Consider the following 23895-nt stretch of genomic DNA (forward strand, 5'->3'; position numbering starts at 1 on the left):
TTCAATAGAGCAGATACGTAACATAAACCAGTTTGTTACAGCTATATGTAGACACAAGAAAAAGTTTTCAGGGAAATGTCTCAGCAGTGAGTGTTCCCAACAGTGTTCTGCTTTTCAGGTGAGAATTGAGCTTTAAGTGGAAGTTTAAAAGACAGTAGAATAAGGAAATGCAAATACTCACTGAAAACAAGTTTACGAAGAAAGCCAAATGTCTCTACAGACATTTCCATATTCACCTTGGATTGACTCCTAACAAATGTCAAGAGTTTCCTGGGAAAATTCCTCTGAGGGAAGAGATTCACTGCCATGTGGTCTGGATGTATTAGAAATCCAGATTAAAAGGAGGCCAAGAAATGGGTTTGCATTACATTTCTTTCACTCCTTAATTATGTAAATATGAAGTTAACATATGGTTACATATTTGGAAAATAAACATATTTTTCTGTAAAGAAAGCAATGTTTGGATTTTAATTCTTATTTCTCTTTTCTTTCTATTTTCTCTCATGCATATGGAGCAAAATTTTTAATTTGCTACAGAAATTGAATGGATCAACTAAACTAAGTAACAGCCATGAAAAGTTTATGCAAAAAGCAGGTATATGGGTGTATCTATATTCAGGGGGTGGTAAAAGATGACTAATTATATTTAGAAATAAAATCTAGTTAACTTAAACTATACTATTTATGTATGTGGGAAACTTAGACAAGAACTGACCTAAATTTTCATTTTACACTTTCATTTTTACTTGGTGAACAAGATTAGAAGAGAGAATTATTAAAATATTTATATAAAAGCAGTACAAGTGTCCATCAGTAAATGAGTAGATTAAAAAAGTAAATGAGTAGGTACATTTACATAATGAAATACTATGTGACTATAAAAAAAAGAAGGAACGCTAACCTTTTGCAACAGCAAGGATGGATCTGGAGAGCATTATGCTAAGTGAAATAAGCTAGTCAGAGAAAGCCAAATACCATATGATCTCACTTATATATGGAATCTAATGAACAAAATAAACCAATGAACAAAATAGAAATAGAAGCATAGATACATGGAACAGACTGACAGCTGTCAGAGGAAAGGGACTTGGGGGGACTGGATGAAAGAAGGTGAAAAGAATAGTCAAAGAACATATATGCATAGCCCATAGACACAGACAGCAATGTGATGACTGGCAGAGGGAAGGAGGGGTGCAGGGGCTGGATGGAGGGGAGCAAAGGGATGTGGGGAATGGGAACACCTGTAATAGTGTCAACAAAAAAACAATAAAGTTAAAAATAAATTCACTAGTTTTAAGAAATACTACTGGTCTACCTGTTTGGGCAATGGGAACAGGGAACTCTTATAGAAAATGTCCTTAGCCTGCCTCCATGTACCATCGATGATAATCCCTGTGGAAGGATAAATAGGAGACTCTAACATAAATTCTTCCAAATTAGCAGCTTCAGCCCCTGGATATAATACTAATGTACTAGACTTCTGACAAACTGTTGAAAGTTCAGGATCTCTAAAAGATATTTTTTAAGAAATCTTTTTAACCTCGTAGGTTAATAAAAGTTCTATTATTCTTGTTGAACTTCATTCAAAAATACAGATAAAAAATACATATCAAAGCATTTTGGGACTGGAGATGTACCAATAAATGGGATAGCCTCTGTGTACAGGAAACAAAATAAGCTTGAGGGGAAAGGAGACAAGTTAAAGAGCCATTTAAAAGACAATAAACAGCATCTTCTTCAAACCAGTAAAAGGCATCTACAAAAATGTACTGCCGATATTATATTTAACAATGTTCTTTGAGACTGGGATTGAGGTAAATATGTTGTCTTTCACCACTTCTAATATACATGGGACTGAAGGTTCCAATTATTGTAAAAAGGCAAGAAAAAAAAGTCAAAAATGTGAAAGAAGAAGTATAAATGACCCTATTTGCATATAATGATACTTTCATAAAAAGACCTAGGGAATCTATGAAACAATTTCTACAACTTAAAAATCAATTTAGAAAGTCACTGGATACAGTGTTGATATGTAAAACCTAATTGTTTTCTTACAAATAGAGGTAAAAACTTAAAAGTAAGTATTTTTATGTTTCATTTACAAAGGACACCAAAAGTAATATGTCTCATAATCATTTCCCTATGGTTATATCACATACTCTAAGAAAAGCTTAGATTAATAATTATCAGATTAATATTAAGTCAATAATCTTAATGAGCTTCAGTAAAAATCCATCAGTGTATAGGAATTTACTGAGTAAGCACTATGCTAGGCACCCTGGAAAAAAACCGAACTAGTTAATATAGTTGGCTCAAATAGGATGAGCTATTTGGAAAAGTGTCAAACTTCTCATCCTCAAGCACATTCATGGAGGAGTTAGATACCCAGATAGTTTCCAATTTTACCACCATAGATGCTCATCACTTTTGCAATAAAATAACCCAGGTCCAAGTTGGCAGATTAGGTGGAAGAAATTCCACCTACATATGAAACCCACCCAAGAATTACAGAGAAACTATCATTATGAAGAATCTCTGTGTGAAAGGGGTGTCACAGTGTACCTGATGTGGCTGCTCCCCATATGATGAGCTCTGAACCTCGTTTCCATGCTCAACAAAACAGCAAAATTCCCAATAGCAGCACCAAGCCCAGAGCAAATTTCTCCTCTACGAGCAAGGCAATACAAAATCTACAACAGAAAATTCCATATGGGAAAATTGTGCCTAATCAACACTTTTAGAGAACAGAAAAAATGATTATATAAAGTTCTAACATGATGTTATTTTCGTAACATGAAGCTAAATTATAAAGGAAGCTAAAATAACACAGGAAGGAAAAAGCTTGGTCAATTCCCTAGGCTTCATACTAGAACAAGTCTTAATTTGCATTTTCATAAGTGAACTGAAAAAAGAAATCTCCATATTTTCAAGAGACATTAAATTTTGCATCTAAAAATACATTTAACTATGTAGACAGGATCAAAGTAATTTGTGAAGGCTTTATGAATGGACAGAAAAGCAACAAAGATGATTCAAAGGTATAAAAGACTTGTAGAAAGATTTAATATATATAACACCTATTTGTACATATTTACGATAACAGGTTATAGAATGTGAAATAAGATCCAAGAACACTATAGATCTGTCAAGGAAGATATCAACTAATGGATGCTGTATAATAGCCATATCAACCACAAAAACACTGGGTCTCATCAAAAAGGATAATTTAAATATGACAAAAGAAGGTGTTTTATCCTTAAAATATATATATGATGTGCCTATAACTACAATACTAAATATAGTACTAGTTAGTTACTGTATCTTAAGAACGTTTTAATGGGTTAGAAATAGATATGTGTTTATTTATATAAATGTTTATCTTATATAATATAAAAAAAGAAAAAGCTAAACTAAAACTAATACAAGTACCTACCATCCTGAACAAAAATGAAATAAGCAGGAAATATAAATATACATTCCCTTTTAGGCTCAATATGTGTATCAGTACAGAATTCAGATAATGCCATCATTCCTTTGTTTATTGCACTTTGGTCTGTTTGGGGAGGTGTTTTGTTTATGTTTTGCTTAGTCTTGTATTATTTCGAGAGAAAAGGCAGAACTTAAATTTTTTGACCACTTACAAGGTATAATGTTCTACGTCTAAAGGAGAAGCTTCAAAAAGTCATTTTTAAAGACCTGTGTGGAAAAAATTATTTTAAATTACCTTTCTTCACGGAAGCGACGGCCAGTCTTGACTTTACATTTGCCCTGGGGGAGGCGTGCGGCTGGTAGAGGAACTGTCCGCAACACTTGGCTTTCCTTCAATTAAAAAATTAATTAAATGGAGATTTTCTGAGAAAAACACACTTTAAAAACTTTTATGATAAACATTTGTTCCATAACATTACACAGAATTTTCACAAATCTTTTACTACAGACCAGAGTTTCATTAAAAAAAAACCCAAAAAACTGTAGGTTCACCGTGACTGGTGTGGCTGACTTGGTTGGGTGTCATCCCACAAAGCAAAAGGCTGCCAGTTCGATTCCCAATCAGGGCACATGCCTGGGTTGTGGGCTTGGTCCCGGTCAGGGCTCACACAACAGACAACAGATCAATTTCTCTCTCACATCAATGTTTCTCTCCCTTTCTCCCCCCTTCTCCTCTCTCTAAACATAAATAAATAAAATCTTTTAAAAAAACCAAAGTTTCTTTAATATATCAGTAGTAAATATACTAGAAGTATACATTTTTATTCCACTTGGGTATGTTAAGAAGTTTACTGATCAAAACAAGATTATATAATAAGTCATAGTTAATGAAAATGTAAATTTGTATCTAACTAAATTGAATCATTTATTCCGACAAACTTTTTACTCTAATAGCAGTTATATTTCGTACAGTAGTATGTAAACTGGAAGGTAACTGCCTAGACCGTTATGCCCAGAAAGCGAGGAAGGGCTCAAAAAACAAAACCACGGGGCCCACCCACGGCGCACAGAAGCAGATCGTAAGGAGCTCTCAGCGGCCCACTGGAACAACTTGAGCAACCAGGTCAGTCGTCTAGTATTCGGATCATAACCCAAAGTATAAAACAAATAGAGAGTCCTGACCAATATAAACAAATAAATGGGAGAATAAAGACAGATCTTCCTATAGAAGAATACCAAGGAATAGCAAATATTACTTACTGTACTTTAGGAATATCATTTACCTAGCAAATTAATACACAAAACAGTAATGTTACATATTAATTTACTAAAATAGTTGAAAATAAATTTATAATTACTTGTTTATAACAGAAAGAAAACATATTATGCGGAACATCCCCCACCCCCACCAGAGTTGCACTGGGCCTGCAGGTCTGGGGTGAGCTGTGGATTCAGGGCTCTCTTCTGCAGGGTGGGGTTTGTTAAAGTTGTAAAAAATGAGGCCTGCTTGAAGAGATACCAAGTAAAATTTAGAAGACAACAACAGAGAAAAACTGATTTCTATACCTAGAAACTCTTGGTAATCCAGGATAAAAATAAGTACAACACACCCAAACACAGGATGATGGCTCATGTTGTCACCAACAGAGATAAAATTTGTCAGTGTGCTTATGCCCATATGGAAGGAGATATGATAGTGTGGGAGGAACTCCGGCCTGCAGAATTCCTCCTGTCCACAGCGGATGAGAAAGAAGTCATCTCGGACACAATCTTGCTGTTTGGTAGGAAAAGGGGTGGTGATTCCCTCCAGTGGGGAATGCCCTGAGCCTTTCTCCCAAATAGCTTTTATTTGGAATGGTATGTGTAGGTGTACACAGTATACATGCATGGCTCATCAGTCAATGTCAAAAGGGTATAGTCATACAAAAACAGGTATTATCTATAGACAACAATTGAAGGAACACAGAGATATGTCACAGGTCAGAGTCTGTTAGTCATGATGACGCCAGAGGGTCTTTAAGATGTGTTTCATGAGATAAGGAGTTTACTCCTTATGCCTGGAACTTAAGCATCCGGTTCACGGTTCACATCAACAGAGCCGTACAAAGCAAAGCCCAGCAGGTTTCAAAGAATACAATGTATTTATCAGGCCTGATTCCCACAGGAACCCTCGGTGTTAGAGTCGGGTCATGGCTACCACCTGCATTACCTGGTTTTCCAGGGAGACTTACTAGCCCCTTTCAGAGCCTGCTCTTGCAGGGCTGCAAACTCTGAAACCACACAGAGTGGTCCCCGACATGACAGTCTGTGAAGACTACACTCGTGAGCTCCCAAAGCATGGTGTGTACAATGGCCTGACAAATTGTGCTCCAGCACATTGCACTGGCCTGTGGCAGGTCTGCAGGCTTCTCAGTACTACGGGCATGCGCATTATCTTTGAAGGCCATGTGGAGGTGACTGAGATGAATACAACGTGGAAAGTACTGATGGTCACCCTGGTTCCCGCACCTGCTATTTGGAGGTAGACCTTGCCAGAACTACTGGAAATAAAGTTTTGGGGTCCCTGAAGGGAGCTGTGGATGAAGGTTTGTCTATCCCTCACAGTACCAAACAATTCCCTGGTTAGGATTCAGAAAGCAAGGAATTCAATGCAGAAATACATTGGAAGCACATCATGAGTCAAAACGTTGCAAATTATAGGCATTACCTAACTTGAGAAGATGAAAATTCTTATAAGAAACAATTCTCTCAGTACATAAAGAACAAGGCAACTTCAGACATGATGGAGATGTGTAAGAAAGCTCGTGCTGCTATGTGTGAGAATCCAGTCTATGAGAAGAAGCCTAAGAAAAAAGTTAAAAATAAGAGGTGGGACCATCTCAAAATGTCTCTTGCCCAGAAGAAAGATCAGGTAGCTCAGAAAAAGGTAAGCTTCCCGGAGCTCAGGAACAGGCTGCTGAGAGTTAATAAACCAAACCACAATTTTCTGTAAAGATTTTTCAGATAAAGACAATAATAAACTAATTGACCAAGTGGCAAAAAACAAAACAAAAAAAGGACTGTGGTAACAGTATTCAATAACCACAAACACACACATGTATACACATACACACACCCTTTAGGGTCATTTTTGTGTGTCCTTCTCTTGCTCCTGGGTTCCTGGAGTGTTGATTAAAATAACATATAAAAAATAAATTTACAGATGCTTCGAGTAAATTCATCTACCTAATAAAAAGTCAGAAAAGAAAACAGGAGAGTAAGAATTTGCTGGGATTAAAATAAAAAGAACACAAAGCATGCTGGAGTTCTAAGTAAGTGTGGAAACAGCAATTTGGAGCAGCTAATACATAAACGCAACTAGGAGAAGACAGGTGAGATGGAGCCTTTGAGCACGTTTTGCACTGCTTCATACTGCTCTCTTCCCTCCAGACCATCACGAGAAGACTTTGACACATACTCAAGTCACTTTCCAAACTTTTATCAAAATAACACATCTACATATGTCAAATTAAATAGTGCTAAAACATTTATAATGTTCCTTGATACACTCCCCTATCCCACTTTCAGAGGCAATCACTTTTCCACTTCTAGTTATATCTTCTGGAAGTTATCTCCATATCTCTAAAGAATATGTGTGTTCTGCTGCTTCTTGCTTTATCAGTTTTATAGTTTATCAATCATCTACAAACTATTTATCATCATATCAGCTAAATTTAATGTAATAATTCAAAGTGTATTTTATATGTAATCATATATATATAGTTTACTATTCACAGTAAACCAGTAAAGAAGTGTATCTTTTAACATGTCCATTTTACTAATGACAAAGCTAAAGAAACAGGTTAATTAACTTGCCCAGGGTTACAGTTTAAAGAGTTATAGATTTAAACTCAAGCGATCTGAGGGTAAGGGTTCCTGAGCCCTTACTCTCATCTACTGCCCTTTATAACTACAGCTCCATAATACCAATACTGTAAATGAGGACTCAGCTTTCTGACATGACTTCTTACACTCATGTCTTCAGATATTTTTAGTTAAATCAATAATCAGTGTTTCCATCATTATGGTTACATATACATTGCTCACAAAAGGCCAGAAGTGTAACATAATATCACTTTCCTATAAAGCTTTTTGTTATTTGTGAAAAAACTGTTTTGTTTTTATCCTTAAATAATTTATACACATAAACACACATGCTTTTCAAAATGCTCCATCATATCACCTCCAGATCATTCATGCCACTAAGTCTCCTTAACTTAACCACCTCCCATAACCACCATAACCACCTCCTGGAGCCTATCCGGATGGTTTTCAATCACCTTTTAGAGGGAGTCATCAAATTGGTATATTCTTTTATTGAAAATAGTGTGCTGAGATTAGGTGCAAGGCAGCCCAGTGTTATTGAGATAGATAAAAGATCGGAAAAGTCCTTGGGTGGTAAGGAAGACAATATGGATGCCCTGTATACACATAAAATACATTCGGAGCACACAATCATGGAATGATTACTTAAACTGTGGATTAACAAGGCAGGAAGGGAGGGAGGGAGGAATTAAAAACATTAAAGTTGCCACAAATCAATGAATTCACCTACGCTTTAAAAGCCATCTTATGTCTGGAACCACATAATAATAAAAAGACATCACATTATGTACTCTGAAAAATTTTAATAGCATTCACCATCTAAAGTTAAGCTTTACCCAAAACTGTTATGGCCAGGAAGCTATCATTTCATGTAAATTTGAACTGCACAGTGTTTTAAGTTTAAATGCAATAAAATAATGCTAGTGACCAAGCTGTCACAATTCTGATCAAAATATGTTGTTGTTAACACTGAAACAAAGTTTGTCCAATAAATGGAATATTTAACAATTCGCAACTAAAGAATAAGTGTTTCATCATTTGGAAAAGGAGAAAAGATGGATTGATACCTTTTACATCTTTGTTCAAGTCTTCAAGTGGTATAGGCTTCAGAAATTTTTTTTAAAAAATCAGTCCTTCGCCTTGGCAGGTGGCTCAGTTGGTTGAAGCATCATCCAATAACTGAAAGGTTGCAGGTTAATTCCCAAGCAGGGCACATACCTAGGTGACAGGTTCAATCCCCAGTCCAGGCACAGGCACGTGTGACCGCCAGTCTGGACTGTGCAATCCCCAGTCCGGGCACGTATAGGAGGCAATTGATAGATGCTTCTCTCTTGCATCAATGTTTTCCTCTCTCCTCTCCTCTCTGTTTCTAAAAGCAATGAAAAATAAATGTCCTCAGGGAGAATTAAAAAAAAACTAGTCCTTCAAAAGCCTGGTTCAATCCATGATGTTGTGAGTTCCTAAATGCTGGAACAGTGAGTTCCTAAATGCTGGTACCCTGCAATGACTAGTTTTCTTTTAAAATAATTTTCGGTTGTCTCTAACTTCCTTTCCTCCCCTCTTCATTACTGCAGTTAATCAAGAGTTACAGACACATATATACACATATACTTCCTAATATAGGAAAGTATTAATTAAAAACTATATACAACACATATTCTATAAAATATACATATTTTCTCTCATGGGGCTAGTCTCGGAAGCCACACAAAGCGGTCCCCAACACAAAAGGGCCCCAGGCAATAGCTGACCTTGGCCTGCATGTCCCAAAAAACCCCAAAAGCAACACACCCAGCGGCCAGCTTCAGACCACACCAGAGCACCACTCAGCCACCACCACACCACAAATGACACACCCACATGGCATACTCAGCAGGCACCAGAGCCTGGCTAAAGCAAATCCTGCTCCTAGGGTCAGCCCCTACAGAAAAGCTTTTCCACTGTAGTCACGGCCAGAACTCACAACCAATCAGCCTGAGGATCAATCTCTCTGATTGACATGCCGACAGCAATCAAGACCCAATACAACAGGAGGGCATGCACAATGCACACGAGAGACAAACCTAGAATACCCAGCGCACGTGACCAGGGAGACTGCGCCACTGGGCCCCAAGGAACACTTACTGCAGAAGGCCATTTTGCCTAGACCAGGAGATGGGGCAGCTCTGGATAATACCTAAAAAGAAACACAGGGAGGCTGCCAAAATGAGAGAGAAAGAAATATGTCCCGAGTGAAAGAATAGAACAAAACTCCAGAAAAAACAACTAAACAAAATGGAGACGATCTACAAGATGTAGAGTTTAAAAAACTGGTCATAAGAAATCCTCGATGATCTCAGTGAGAACTTGAACAAGAAGACACAGGAAACATGAAAATGGAGATAGAGCCCATCTCATAGTCAGATTATGAAAATGAAAATGTATATGGTATGCCCTAAAACTATAAGTGAATTTTATATTAAATGCAAAATATAGAAAAGTGAGATAGGCAAAAAAAAATTGGATCATAATAGCTCATAAGCTAGAAATGATCCAAAGTGGTTTTCTTTAAAAACCCCTAAGACCCGACTGCCTCCCATTTGCCTACCATTCACTTTGGAGAAAAAATTCGGCCTGGACTTCCCTCCAAGGTTACAGTCTTGCCCCATCCCCAAAGGTTCATCATTCAGCAAGACAAATGCTGACACTGAGACTTCCCAGGAATGAGCCTTCCTAGCACCATGGGACCTCATTATCCAACCAAAAGGCTGCTCATCAAATGCATCCTTTGGATTAATTTAAGAGCAAAAGGGGGACGTGTGGACAAAAAGGAGCCACATACAAAACCTGATAAGCTCAGAGGAGGCCTATGTGGCAGGTCTACAAATCAGAGACTTAAAGAAACCTAAAATGGTCTGAAATCAAAACTTTTTAACTAAAAGCAGTTCATGGTGGGTAGTCATGTCCTAGGATAGAATTTTCCTGACAAAGTCAATCTTTACCTTAATTGAGCCTATCTATTATCTTTTTGCATCTATGATAACATATTTATGGAATGTCAAGGTAACTTCCCTTTTTTTGAACTCCTCAGGCACAACCATGCACCAGAGAGGAGACTACAAATCCCCTCATTATTATTGGAGACCACAAATCCACTCATTGTTATTGTTACCACAATAATTGTTGATTTAACTACCATGTACCCACCTACATAAAAGAAGTATGAGTCTATCATTTTACTTTTTACCCAACCCCAGAGATTTCCCTGCTTTGCTTTTCCCAACTCCCCAATCTATCACCAATGGATTTCATGTTACCGCCTTATGCCTCCTCCTTTGACTGTAATGTATAACAAAAGGTGCAAAACTGCCACTTTCCAGAGCATTTTCTCAATCTGTTGAGATTTTGATTCCTGGCAATTATCATCAGTTTGGATCAAGTAAACTCATAAAAATTCTTAAAAAAAAAAAAAGAAGCAATCAGAAATGAAGAATACAGTAACTGAAATGGGGAATAAACTACAGAAAATCAACAGGAAGTAGATGAAGCAAATAACCAAATCAGCAATTTGGAAAACAAGAGCACAGAAAACACCTAATCACAAGAGCAAAAAGAAAAAAGAAACCAAAAAAATAGGGATAGTTTAAGAGGCCTTTGGGACAACATCAAGCATACAAACATTCACATGATAGAGGTACCAGAAGAAGAAGAGAGAGAGCAAAAAAACTGAAAAACTATTTGAAAATTATTGATGGAAAACTTTCCTAACATGGTGAAGGAAATAGACATATAGGTCCAGGAAGCTCAAACAATCCCAAACAAGATGGTCTCAAAGTGGTCCACACCCAGACACATCACAATTAAAATGCCAAAGATTAAAGCAGTGAGAGAAAAGCAGATAGTTACCTACAAAGGAGCTCCCATAAGACTGTCAGCTGATTTCTCAACAGAAACTCTGTAGGCCAGAAGGGATTGTCATGAAATAGTCTAAGTGATGAAAAGCACACACCTATAACCAAGATTACCCAGTAAAGCTCTCATTTAGAATCAAAGGACAGATTAAATTTCCCAGACAAGAAAAAGCTAAAGGAGTTCATCACCACCAAACCAGTATTACAAGAAATGTTAAAGAGACATCTTCAAGAAGGAAAAAAGATTTAAAATATTAATAATAAAATGTCAATAAGTACCTATCTATCAATAATTACTTTAAATGTAAATCAATTAAATTTTCCAATCAGAAGACATAGGGTGGCTGAATGGATAAGAAAACAAGTGTGGTGCCTACAAAAGACTCACTTCAGATCAAAAGACCCACAGTCTGAAAATAAATGGGTGGAAAGAGATATTTCATGAAAATGGAAACAAAAACACACAAAAAGCTGGGGTAGCACTACTTATACCAGACAAAACAGACTTTGAAACAAAGGCTATATAATAATAGGCAGGGGATCCAAGATGGCGGAAGAGTGAGTGGACCCTACACTAACCTCCTCCCAGGATAAATCTGGAATTACAACTAAACTGTGGGGAAATCATCTGGCATAAACAACTGAATAGCAGGAGAGAAGCCTTATAACCACAGACAGACAGAAGAAACAGCTTCAATACAACGTGCCTGGTATGGAGTGTAAAGGAGATGTGAGAGGGCTGGCCAGGCAACCACAGGCGGCAGTCGAAGTGCTGGAGGGATATTTCAGACTGTCAACTGATTTCTCAAAAGAAACTCTCCAGGCTAGAAGGGATTAGCAAGAAATACCCAAAGTCATGAAAAGCAGCAACCTATAGCCAAGATTACTTTACCTAGCAGAGATATCATTCAGAATAGGAGGATAGATAAAAAGAGCTTCCCAGACAATAAAAAACTAATGGAGTTCATCATCACCAAACCATCATTATATTAAGTGTTAAAAGGAGTTGCTTTAAAAAAAAGATCGAAGCTATGAAAAGTAAAATGGCAATAAATATATATCTATCAACAACTGAATCTAACAAACTAAGCAAACACGAACAGAGACAGAAGCATGGATGTGGAGAGAATTTTGATGGTTGCCAGATGAGAGGGGGTGTGGGGGAATGGGTGAAGAGGTGAGGGGATTAAGAAGTACAAATAGGTAGTCACAGAATAGCCATGGGGATATAAAGTATAGGATGGAGCAGCCAAAGAACTTATACAAGGGCCCATGGACATGAACAATGGTGCGGGGACTGCCTGAAGGAGTAGGGAGTGTTGAGTGGAGGAGTGTAAAGGGGAAAAAACTGGGACAACTGTAATAACATAATAAAATATAATTTAATAGATAAAAAGAAAATAAAATGCTGAGCTTTACTTCTATTTTAACAAAAAACATCAATGAATATAACCTATAATTATAATTTCAAAAGCACTAATTATCCTAGCTTTTTACTCACAAAAATCTCATTTTTCCTTCTCACAAAATTGCTAGAGTCCTAAATTTATATACTATTCAACACAGTTTTTATAAAATAACACCATTTTATCCATCTCCAAAGCATACAGAACTACACTACCAAATAATATATTAACAAAATTATTTTTCCCAAAGAAAAAGCATTTATCATAAATTTACTTCCAAAAATGCTAAAGAGTTGGGAGGAATGAGTATGTTCATATGTGTGTTTCCTCTTGTGCATTAATACTCTGTTTGAACTTGTGTATTTTACAAAATCTTACTCGCCTCTGCCAGATGCTGAATTGTGTACAAGTGGGTAGGTATTTGCAAAGAATGCACTGGTAGAAATGGGCACAAACACACTTTCTGAGGCTGGCTAAAGGGCAGGAAGAAAAAAAAGGCCTGCAAATGTTTAGAATACAATGATACAACAATAACCTAAAACTTGAACATAACCCAATTTCATTTTATAAAGACATTTGCTAAAGGCATTCTTTTAAAATGAAACACCAAGAATGTAGTCACTCAGACTTTAGATACAAGACTTTGAAAAAAGCTTCAAGTAGATTTTTTACCATTTATACAGATCAAAGTACTTCAAAAAATCTTGTCTTAGTTATCTGTACTAAAACAATACTTCTAAGTCACTGCCATGGTCTTTTTATTCATGAAGCAACTCTTCTACTAACTTGTATTCCAAACCAAGAACAGATCTCACATTAGAGAGAAACCTAGCAACTTTTCTAAATCATCTGAAGTTGGAGGGAACAATATAATGACAAAAATTAGAACAGAATTTTTACGACCTAGAAGAGTGTTCTAATCAAATTTAGCCATCGATCAACATGGAGAACTTACAAACTGGGGGGCTGCCCAAACAGCAGCCCCCCAATGATAGCTGGCAAGAATTATGTCCACAGACTGTCTGCCTGTTTTCCCTCGTGCCACTGCTTAGTGCTTTACTACTGTTTGAGAAACACTCACACTCATTATGAAACTCAGACAGAATGAAAGGGTGCCTTCCCCAGCTGAGTCCTCCAGCCTAGGGGATCCTCTTCTCCGGGGGCAACCGATAACCAGTTTCTTGTGTGTCCTTCCCAAAACTATAGGAACATACATGGATGTTTTAGCATTAAATCCTACATTTTTGATTTGTAGGATGAAACTTCATTTATAGTATGAAGTCCAGCAAGCAGCCAGACATAGTATATCCTGGAAGTAAATCTTCACAACAGATCACTATTACAGACAGATGTGATATGACATTACAATAATATACAAGTGAATGCTACATAAAAGCGAATTCCCAACACCATACTAACTACTAACTACTACAAAACTGACCGCTATCTACTCCTTCTGTGACTTTGCTTATGCAGAGTTATAGCCTGAGGTAAAAAAAAAAAAAAAGGCTTATATTAATAGGTGTTTGTAAATTAGTTCAATTATAGCTACCACCTTATTCTGCAAGAAACTATCAAACTTATGCTCCTGCTGAAGAAATTACACCAGAGGAGGCAAACACAAGGCCCGAGGGCCAAACCCAGCCCTCCACCTTGTTTTATCTGGCCTGACACCTAGTTTCTACCCAGTGGCAGTGCCAAGCTCCTTAGTGCCAAGCTCCTTAAGTAGTTACATTTACATAGTCCTAAAATTACATTTGGCCCTTTGAAGGCAACCTCAAGGCTGATGTGGCCCCGGTGAAAATGAGTTTGACACCCTGCTTTACATGATGATCTTATGCAGAAGTATAAATGTGTTTTACAACAGGACCCCACTCCCCTCTCCACCATCGAAACTAAACTGGATGATTAACTCAAGGAAAACCAATATACTTTCCTTCCAGTGACACATGAAATGATTTGGTATGATCACTGTCCTACCCTGGATTCCCTCTCAGGAACAGGAGCAGGTTTTAGGAAGGGAGTCATTCAGTGGTGACAAAAAGAGTAAACACAAGTAAGCACAGAAAGGAGGAGAGAGGGACCAACTGAGCTAGGTATATTGACGAGCATATCAAGGGTGACAATTGGAAGGAATTCCTCATTCAATACAATAAAAAAAATGAGGCACATTCCACTTCTAAAATTTTAAGTTTCTGATTTTTTATATGAAACTCTATATATGACTGAAATTCACAGATGTCAGTAAAATTCTTTTATAAAATAATTTCAGATCAGATGAAGCCATTTAAAAGTTCAGAATTTAATTTCATATCAATTTAAATATCTGTAAGTTGTATGATTCTAAGGATACAAAAGAATGCAAAAATATCAAACGCCCTACGAGGAAACACCCACATGCCAACGGAGCCAAAGAACTGCCAAGTCCAATCAAGTAAACGCACTGGTGGGAAGCTGCATGTTTCCGTGGGTAGCAGAACACTAGGTAAATAAGCCATGAAAATAGCATCTTTAGCTCATGATATATACAGTGATCACAAAGTCTTTAGTATGAGTTAGGGTAGTGCAAAAACTACTCTGATATGGGTAGCTCTGGGTTTTATGTCTGACCAAAACCTCTGTTCAGAAAAGATAAGGAAAAAAAAATAGTCAATTACCTGGGATGGTAATTTCCTTACTGAGAAGACATCTTTGAACTTTAGGAATATGTAGAATTAAGTAGTTTGGAGAGTTTCACTTCCAGTGATACAAGCAAAATTGGCAAAAACTATTTTTAAAAAACAACCATTTAAAGTCTGCAAATTGTCCTAAGGGTGTATTTGAACAAAGAAATATTATTTGAGAACATCTACTAAAATTTGGTATTGGGACAGTTTATGGCATCTGAGCCATACCCTGTTTCCTGCCTTGTCGCAGCTCAGGTTGACAGAAGCTCCATTCCACGTAGTGTGGCCCAGAGAACAGAGATCCCTCTCAGCTCTTAATCAAGGCTTACCGTCTGTCACAGAGAAAGGTAAGTCATCAGCACTTCTCATCCCTCCAACTCCAAGTTAAAGAGCCTAAGATCCTGGTGACTGGCTAAGACAGTAGAGGCTCCCTTCCTCCACCCAGCCTCCACCTATAAAACAGAAGCTTCACCACAGTGTGGTAGGCTGAGATTGCTGGGGCCCCACTGTCCTCACCCCAGTTTGCTCATAGGAAACCAGAAGCAGCAAGCCAGAGGCTGCTGCCCAGTCCTGTGCCCAGGAAGGAATGGTGCTCAGAGGGTTTGCCCTGGAGGACAGGCAGACTGTAAGGGCTCTGAAGCTCTCCCAAAAGTAACTGACTTTGAAACAGAGTGCGAGGAAGTTCAACCCTAAGGGTTTCTTAAAAACAATAACCCCTCCACCTTTAACAGGAACCTAATCAACAAAACAAATAAGCAAGCAAAATATAACCAAAGACATTGAAATTGAGAAAAGCCCACAGTGACCAGAGGGGAGAGGGGAGGGAATTTCAGGGAAAAGGGTGAAGGGTTTGTAGGAACAATTATAAAGGACACATGGACAATAATGGGGTGGGGGGGGGTGGGGGGGTGGAAACGGGAGGGAGGTGGGGAGGGATGGGGGTTAGGCTGGGGTGGGGGGAAAAAGCAGAGAACTGTACTTGAATAACAATAAAATTAGAGATAAAAAAATAACCCCTCTTCATTGACAGCAACAAGCCAAATCATAAGTCAGCTAGTTTATGAGAAAAGAGCAAGGAGATGAAGCTAAGAGCACACCTACAGTCAGAACAAACCTCAAAGAGTTGCCACAAAAACTACCCTACTGTAATTTAACGCCAGACTGCTGAGTAATTTATGCCCTGGCACCAAACCAAAATGCGGAGCAGTCATCTGGTAATTAGTGGAGCCTAATGGGCAGGCGGCCAAAAGAAGGCAGCATTCAGAGAAAGATCTGGAAAAGAGACACTCAAAGAGAACTCCACTAAAACTCGGCTAATAAAACAAAACAAAAAAAAACCTTCTGAATTGCACAATTTAAAAGGATAAATATCATGGTATGTGAATCATAATAAAGCTGTTATTTTTAAAAAACGTAAAATGCAATGGAAAAAGAATGTTCAACGTAATTAGTAAGAGAGAGGCATTCTTATCACAATTTGACACTATGTTATCTCAAGGTGGGTTTCCTCCCTACAAGGTAAGCTACATGAGAGCAAGAACTTGGCCTACTTTTTTCACTTTTGTATCCCAGCCTCTACATAGTAAGCCATCAATAAACACTGCTGAATACATGAAGGAATACCTGAATGCCTTCTCCTCCTACATAATTTCTTATCCTATCCCTTCTTTGTTATAATTTGTGATCATGCCGGTAAGCAATAGTGTAAGAGGCAAAGATACTTACTGGACAAAATATTTACTAATAAAAGAACAGCTAAGCACTTTATGTGTAAACACTGTAACTGTGATTTAAGTTAAAACTAATTGTTTTGGCTTATGCTGTAACATGCTCATAAAACATCGTTGCCTATTTATTTTAAAGCATGTCTCCTTTATTAACCTAAGTCTAATTCTATTTACCTCAAACTAATAAAACGATAGCTCTTCAAAACAGTTTGCATTACAATCGATCGACTTTACATTCAGCGAGTTACTTTACAATATGAACTTGCACTTATTAGTTTGTACTTTAACAGCAAGCTTCCTCACACTCTCCTCCTCCTCAGTGGTCTGCATACACGTGCTGGTGATGAGTTGTCCAAATGTGAAGCCATCTCTTAACAAACTAGTGGGTAAGTGTACATAATTGCTCTCCTCATTCTAAAATCCTTTTCAAAAGAACAAAAATTCTTCCTACATCCACACTTACCTCCTAAATATTTAAATAACCCAAATTGATAATGGATTAAATAATTTATAAATTCAGCAAATTTTTATTCTAATATTTACTGTACACCTAACTATGTGCCAGATATCAGGCACTTGGGACAACCAAACAAGACCCCTGCCCTCTTGGAGCTTGTTTGCTCTCGTTGTGCCAGAAAGCTCCTTCCTTCCTTTGAACTCAGATGGTTGGGGGGGGGGGGGAATACCAGAAAACTACATATCAAAACATTATTTATAAATAATGAACATTCACTTTTCAAAAAGTCAAACTACTTCTAGAATTTGCATACATCTAAGAAAGAGAAACAGGGTGTGGCTTGGGGAATAACTTACTAAGATGTGTCCCTGGCAGTGTCGTTGTCTTGCCATGTGATCTTGAGCACGTTCCAGGTCTTCCAATTCCCTCCCTCGTGAAACTAGTAATAAAGCCCCAGGAAAGTTCTGGGGGGAAACTACTGCACACTTGTAGGCAAATATTATAAAATTGTAATCATTTATGACTAACATTTTTTGGCTAATGTGTAGTAAGATGACTAAAGTAAGAGCTGAGGTTTTTCCCTCTTCCAAATGTATAATAAACTGGAAATGTATTATAAATACTGTTTTCCATCATTGTGGTTTATCATCTTTAAGATATATACAGCCCAGTTAATGTAAATTATATTCTTAAAATATAAATAAAATCCTCAAATAATTTCCCTGAGGGAATTTTATAAAATAAGCTTTTTTTGCTTTCTCATTAAGGATTATAGGAATAAATACGTAGGACTCCTGTCAGACTAAGACAGACCGGCTTCCGAAGTGCATGCTGGAGCACGAGGTAGTCTGTTACTCTGGGCAGGCTATCTCTGACAGCCTGCAGGCAACTGGAATTATAGCTGGCATATGACTGGAAATGCTGGAACCTACAGAAATATTTTTCAAAAATTTAATTAAATTTCTTACAAAGTATTCACTGAAAACTAATTTTCTCATAATACTAATTTTAATCAAGAAAATCTCACACCTTCGCTGGTGTGGCTCAGTTGTTGGAGCGTCATCTCGCACGCTAAAACGCTGGGGGTTCGATTCCCGGTGAGGACACATAGCTGGGTTGCAGGTTCTCCCCCCAGTTGGGGCGCATATGAGAGGCAACCAGTAGATGTTTCTCTCTCACATGTCTGTCTCTGTCTCTCTCTCTCCCCCTCCTCCCTTCCTCTATTTCTAAAATCAACAAGCACATTTTAAACTTTTTTTAACAAAGAAAGAAAATCTCACATAGACACACTGTAAAGATTAGTGAATACATTTGTAAGAATTTCTATTTTAAAAGGATTTCTTTTACCCACTTAATAAAAGGAAATGTAGGACACAGAAAAATAGTGCACCTCATTTCCAAATACTCAACAAAATTTTTATAGTCCCAACAGAGTAAAAAAGCAAAGAACAAAGAGTTTCATGCCTTCAATAAGTTGAATAGAGACACTCCATTACACAGAAAAATGCCAACTTGGTAATTTTAAAACAAGCTTCGAAAAACTAAATACCACAGTGCCCTCTACTGTCATTTTAAAGAAGGTTAATCTCTATAACAAACCAGTTTTTACATTTCTCAAACTATAGTCAATATAACCAATTAAAGAAGAAACAGCTCTTCTTAATAATTTATTATAGTAAATTTTTATCTCATAAAGAGAAGAAAAATAGGTAACACTGTATCTCATCTCTTCAAGTATATAGAGAAATAATATTCTCATACCCCCCAAATTGTTTTTCTTATTATATTATTTTATTTTATAACTGCCTTCAGGAGTAGAGGAAGGATAAGCTTAGAACATAAAACCATGCTGTAGGAAAGGGAGCAACTCTATAAAGGGAATAAATATCTTTTTTATTGTTATTCAATTACAGTTGTGTGCCTTTTCTCCCCATCCCTCCACCCCACCCCAGCTGAACCCACCTCCCTCCCCCACCACCACCCTCCCGCTTGATTTTGTCCATGTGTCCTTTATAGTAGTACTGTAATCCCCTCTCCTCACTGTCCCCTCCCCAATCCCCCCTGACCATTGTTATTGTTCTTAACTTCAATGTCTCTGGTTATATTTTGTTTCCTTTTTTCTTCTATTGATTATGTTCCAGTTAAAGGTGAGATCATATGGTATTTGTTCCTCACTGTCTGGCTTATTTCACTTAGCATAATGCTCTCCAGTTCCATCCATGCTGTTGCAAAGGGTATAAGCTCCTTCTTTCTCTCTGCTGCGTAGAATTCCATTGTGTAAATATACCATAGTTTTTGGATACACTCATTTATACCCTAAGAACTCTGAAACACCAATCCAAAAGAACCTATGCACCCCAATGTTCATAGCAGCACAATTTACAATAGCCAAGTACTGGAAGCAACCTAAGTGCCCATCAGCAAATGAGTGGGAATAAGTATCTTTAGTGAGACCTTCAGAGACCTGTGCCCCAGAAGACATGCCTAAGGCAGTGCTCTCCAAAGCAGGTTACGTAAAATGTCACAATGGGGCGCTAAAGAAAATGTTAACAGTCCCTCCTTGGACTGGCAGGTTAGATGATAATGAATAAGGACGTGTGGTGTCCTGATAGGAAAGGAGAAGTTCCATAACAGGGAGTGTTAACAATGGCACTCGCAAAGAAACTGGGTACACCCACCAAGAATCTATATTGAGGAAAGTCAAATTACACAATCACAACGAACAGGTACATGACAGAGCTGTTTCTTTCTTAATCCCACTTCAAACTCTTCACCAGAATTAAAAATCTAATCAGATATGACAATAACTTTAAAAAGTAGAAGTTATAAAGATTAATTGCACTGTAGATTCACATTTCACTATCATTAACTATGAACCTCACCAAAAGCATATATTAATGCCTCAAAATAATGAATAATGGTCCATCACAAATAGCAAGACTTTTTTTTTTAATCCTCACCTGAGGACATTTTTCTTTTTCGTTGCTTTCAGAGAAACTAAGGGAGAGAGAGAAACATTGATATGAGAGAGAAACATCGATTGGTTGCTTCTAATACACGCACAGACTGAGGATCAAACCCACAACCTAGGTATGTACCCTGACTGGGCATTGAACCTGCCACCTTTTGGTTAGGGGACAACACTCCAACCAACTGAGCCACACTGGCCAGGGCAAGGCATTTTTAAATAGTTTATTTCATGTTATCTCTTCCTTTTTTTATATCTATTTTTGTGCATGTTTTATGAGGCACATCATACATTAATATATAGGAACTGTATTTAATCACAGATAAATACATAGTATACCTATTAGAATTACACCCTTTTTTAAAAAATCAACTAACTATGGTATGTAATCAAAATAATTTAGAGTTCACTGGCCTAGAGATACCCTTGTCCTTTCCACAGAATCTATAATTAAGAAAAATTTTAGTAAGTGTTATTACAATTAAAGAAGGCTTCAGAGGAACCAGATGCTTGAAAACAAAGACTTGTGCACGGAGAGATGACTATTATCAGAGCTAAATAAAGCCCCTCCTGTCAACATAAAAGTGACAGATCAATGACTGAGGAGCTGATCACAAAGTAGTCACCTGTATTGTTAGGCTATTATTTACTTTCTGCTCTTCTATTTAAATACAAACGTAAAAACGGCAAACATCTGTCTTAATAGTAAATTAAGTTAATCACTCTTTCCTCTGTACACTCCCGTTTTATATTTTCATACTTTATCTTAAGTACTAGTTATTTAGGTATGTTTTCTCTCACACTCAATTCACTGAAAATTCTAGAGAAAACAACTTCTTGCTTATGTTTCTATAACCCAAATTGTGTACTTATTGGATATTGGCTATTAAATAAATAATGAGTGAATGAATAAAGACCTTCCACAGGATTTATCAATGGGACCTTCCAGGTCCATGTGTAGCAGAATTCTATGCTCCTTATCCACTGGCCAACTAAAGGGAACATCATAAATGTCCATCCTGACAATCAGGAAGTCAAAGGTTACAGTGGTCCCAAGGACCAGCTATCCCCTCAGTAGAAATATTTTACAAAGAATAGCATATAATGAAGGGACCATGTTAGTAGGAAATATATATATTTTTAATCCTTATCTAAGAACATTTTTTCATTGCATTTTTAGAGGGAGAGGAAGGGAGAGAAACATCAACATGAAAGAGAAGCATCGACTGGTTGCCTCTCATGCACGTCCCGTCTGGGGACCACATGCACCCGAACCACAGGCTGAACCCACAACACAGGCATGTGCCCTGTCTGGGGATTGAACCCACAATCTTTCGGTTACAGGACAACACTCGAACCCACTGAACCACAGTAGGCAATATTTTTACTAGTCTATTCTTTCCTCTCCTTTCCCTTACCTAAAAACTGTATTTTAAAATACAGACTTTATATAAGCTGATTTATTAAGAAAGTATTCCCCCTAATTTTATATAAATGTTCATTTCTTCAAAATAGCAAAAGGAGATTGAGTATTTTCTTTGATGTTAGAAAGAAAATATAATAAGTTTTAAGTTAGAATTACTTGAATACAGTAATGCAATGAATAAGCCATTAATTTTAATGGCCTTCAAAGAAGTGTTTTTCCCTCAATTCAAAAGAACCTGTGCACCCCAATGTTCATAGCATCACAATTTACAATAGCCAAGTGCTGGAAAGAGCCTAAGTGCCCATCAGCAAATGAGTGGATCAAAAAACTGTGGTACATTTACACAATGGAATTCTACGCAGCAGAGAGAAAGAAGGAACTCCTATCCTTTGTGACATCATGGATGAAACTGGAAAGCATTATGCTAAGTGAAATAAGCCAGGGGGTAAAAGACAAATATCATATGATCTCACCTTTAACAGGAACCTAATCAACAAAAGAAACAAGTGAGCAAAATATGACCAGAGACATGGAAACAAAGAACAAACTGACAGTGACCTAAGGGGAGGGAAAGTGGGGGATAACAGGGAGAAGAAGGGAAGGGGCATCAAGGAACATGTATAAAGGACCATGAACAAAGACAATGGAGAGGATTAAATGTGGGAGGTGGTGGGGGGACGGGTTGGATAGGACCGGGGAGAGTAATGGGGGGGGGGGAAGGGGACAACTGTAATTGAACAACAATAAAAATAGAACAACAATAAAAAAAGAAGTGTTTTTCATCAATGTAACATTTACTTGCAGCTCTTGAAAGCCCCAGAATAAGGCAATTTATGGTGACCTGCAGCATTAACACATGCAAAATTATTTACTGTAGAATAAATAGAGCTATAAAATACCCTTAATCTCAGAGTCTAGACAAACTACTACCCCAACATGTTACATACACTATGCTAAATACTTTACCTTCATTTAACTCCCATAAAAACCTGTCGAAGAAAGTAGTATTATTGTCCTAATTTACAGATGAAGAAACGAAGGCTTAGACAGGTTAAGTAAATTTCTCAAAAGAAAACAGAGCTCGATCTAGAACCCAGTTCTGTCTAATTCAAAAATACCCTTAATCAATACTTTTGTTGACTCCATATAAACATTTAATGTTCGATGAAAAGTTTTAATATATAATTATATGTAACTGTCCTCGGTCCCAGAAGGCTCTGCACCAGAATTAAAACATTTGGTGATAAACAAATAAACCTAGGCATCTGAAAGAGATGATCAAGAAGTAAAAGATAAAAGCCAAAACATTCATAAAATTCTCCAGTATAAAATGACTACAGGTAATTAAGGATATGTGGTTAAAGATTCAAGAATAAATACAAAAAGGCTAAGCTGCAGGAACCAATAGTATTGCAGAGAAAATAGACAGAAATTAGCAAAAGAAACATTTCAAACTTGGAAGACAGTGGAAAGGATGATAAATGTATTTGAGCTGGACCTGGAACAGAGAAGGATTTCACACAGCAGAGATGAGGAAGAAGCATTTGATACAGAGAGGATAACAGAACAAAGGCATACAGCAAAACATAAAAAACACCTGTTTTGGGAAGTAGTTCCGAGTCCCTGGAGAAAGTGGTTTGTGAAGGGTATGGTGGGGAAAAGAGATGAGCGGGCAAGCGGAGGTCTGACCTGCAGGGCTTTGGATGCCACTCTAGAGTCTGAACTCCGTTCCTTACCTGAAATGTAAGCATGGAAGGTATCCAGATAAGCAATGAAATAAGTAGACCCAGATGTTAAAAGTCTAATTAACTTTCTGAAAGGGAATTGGAAAGATGGCAAAGTGAAGGTTAGAAAATTACTTCATTTAGTACAGAGCAATAGCACTGAGAAAAGCCAGTACTGAAGAATAGTTTAAACACCACCTCCACACCCTGGCCAGTGTGGCTTAGTTGCTTAGAGCATCATCCTGTAAACTGAAAGGTTGCGGGTTCAATTCTCAGTCAGGGCACAAACCGAGGTTTGTTCCACCCCACCCCTTCTCTAAAAGCAATGAAAAAATGTT

At 37.4% G+C, this 23895-nt stretch overlaps 1 protein-coding gene and 1 pseudogene across 1 annotated transcript in view; one reads left to right on the top strand and one right to left on the bottom strand.

Annotated features, from left to right (window-relative positions):
• The window catches only part of DTWD2 (DTW domain containing 2), a 64045-nt gene that overhangs the window by 27348 nt on the left and 12802 nt on the right, over positions 1–23895 (bottom strand). Inside the window, 3 exon segments of the mRNA XM_053917042.1 lie at positions 1316–1508; positions 3725–3819; positions 12972–13062. Of these exon segments, the coding sequence (XP_053773017.1) occupies positions 1316–1508; positions 3725–3819; positions 12972–13062 (379 nt within the window).
• LOC112315020 (large ribosomal subunit protein uL18 pseudogene) lies at positions 4438–6396 on the top strand (annotated as a pseudogene).

Source organism: Desmodus rotundus, chromosome 1 (assembly GCF_022682495.2).
Source record: "Desmodus rotundus isolate HL8 chromosome 1, HLdesRot8A.1, whole genome shotgun sequence".
Lineage (NCBI taxonomy): Eukaryota > Metazoa > Chordata > Mammalia > Chiroptera > Phyllostomidae > Desmodus > Desmodus rotundus.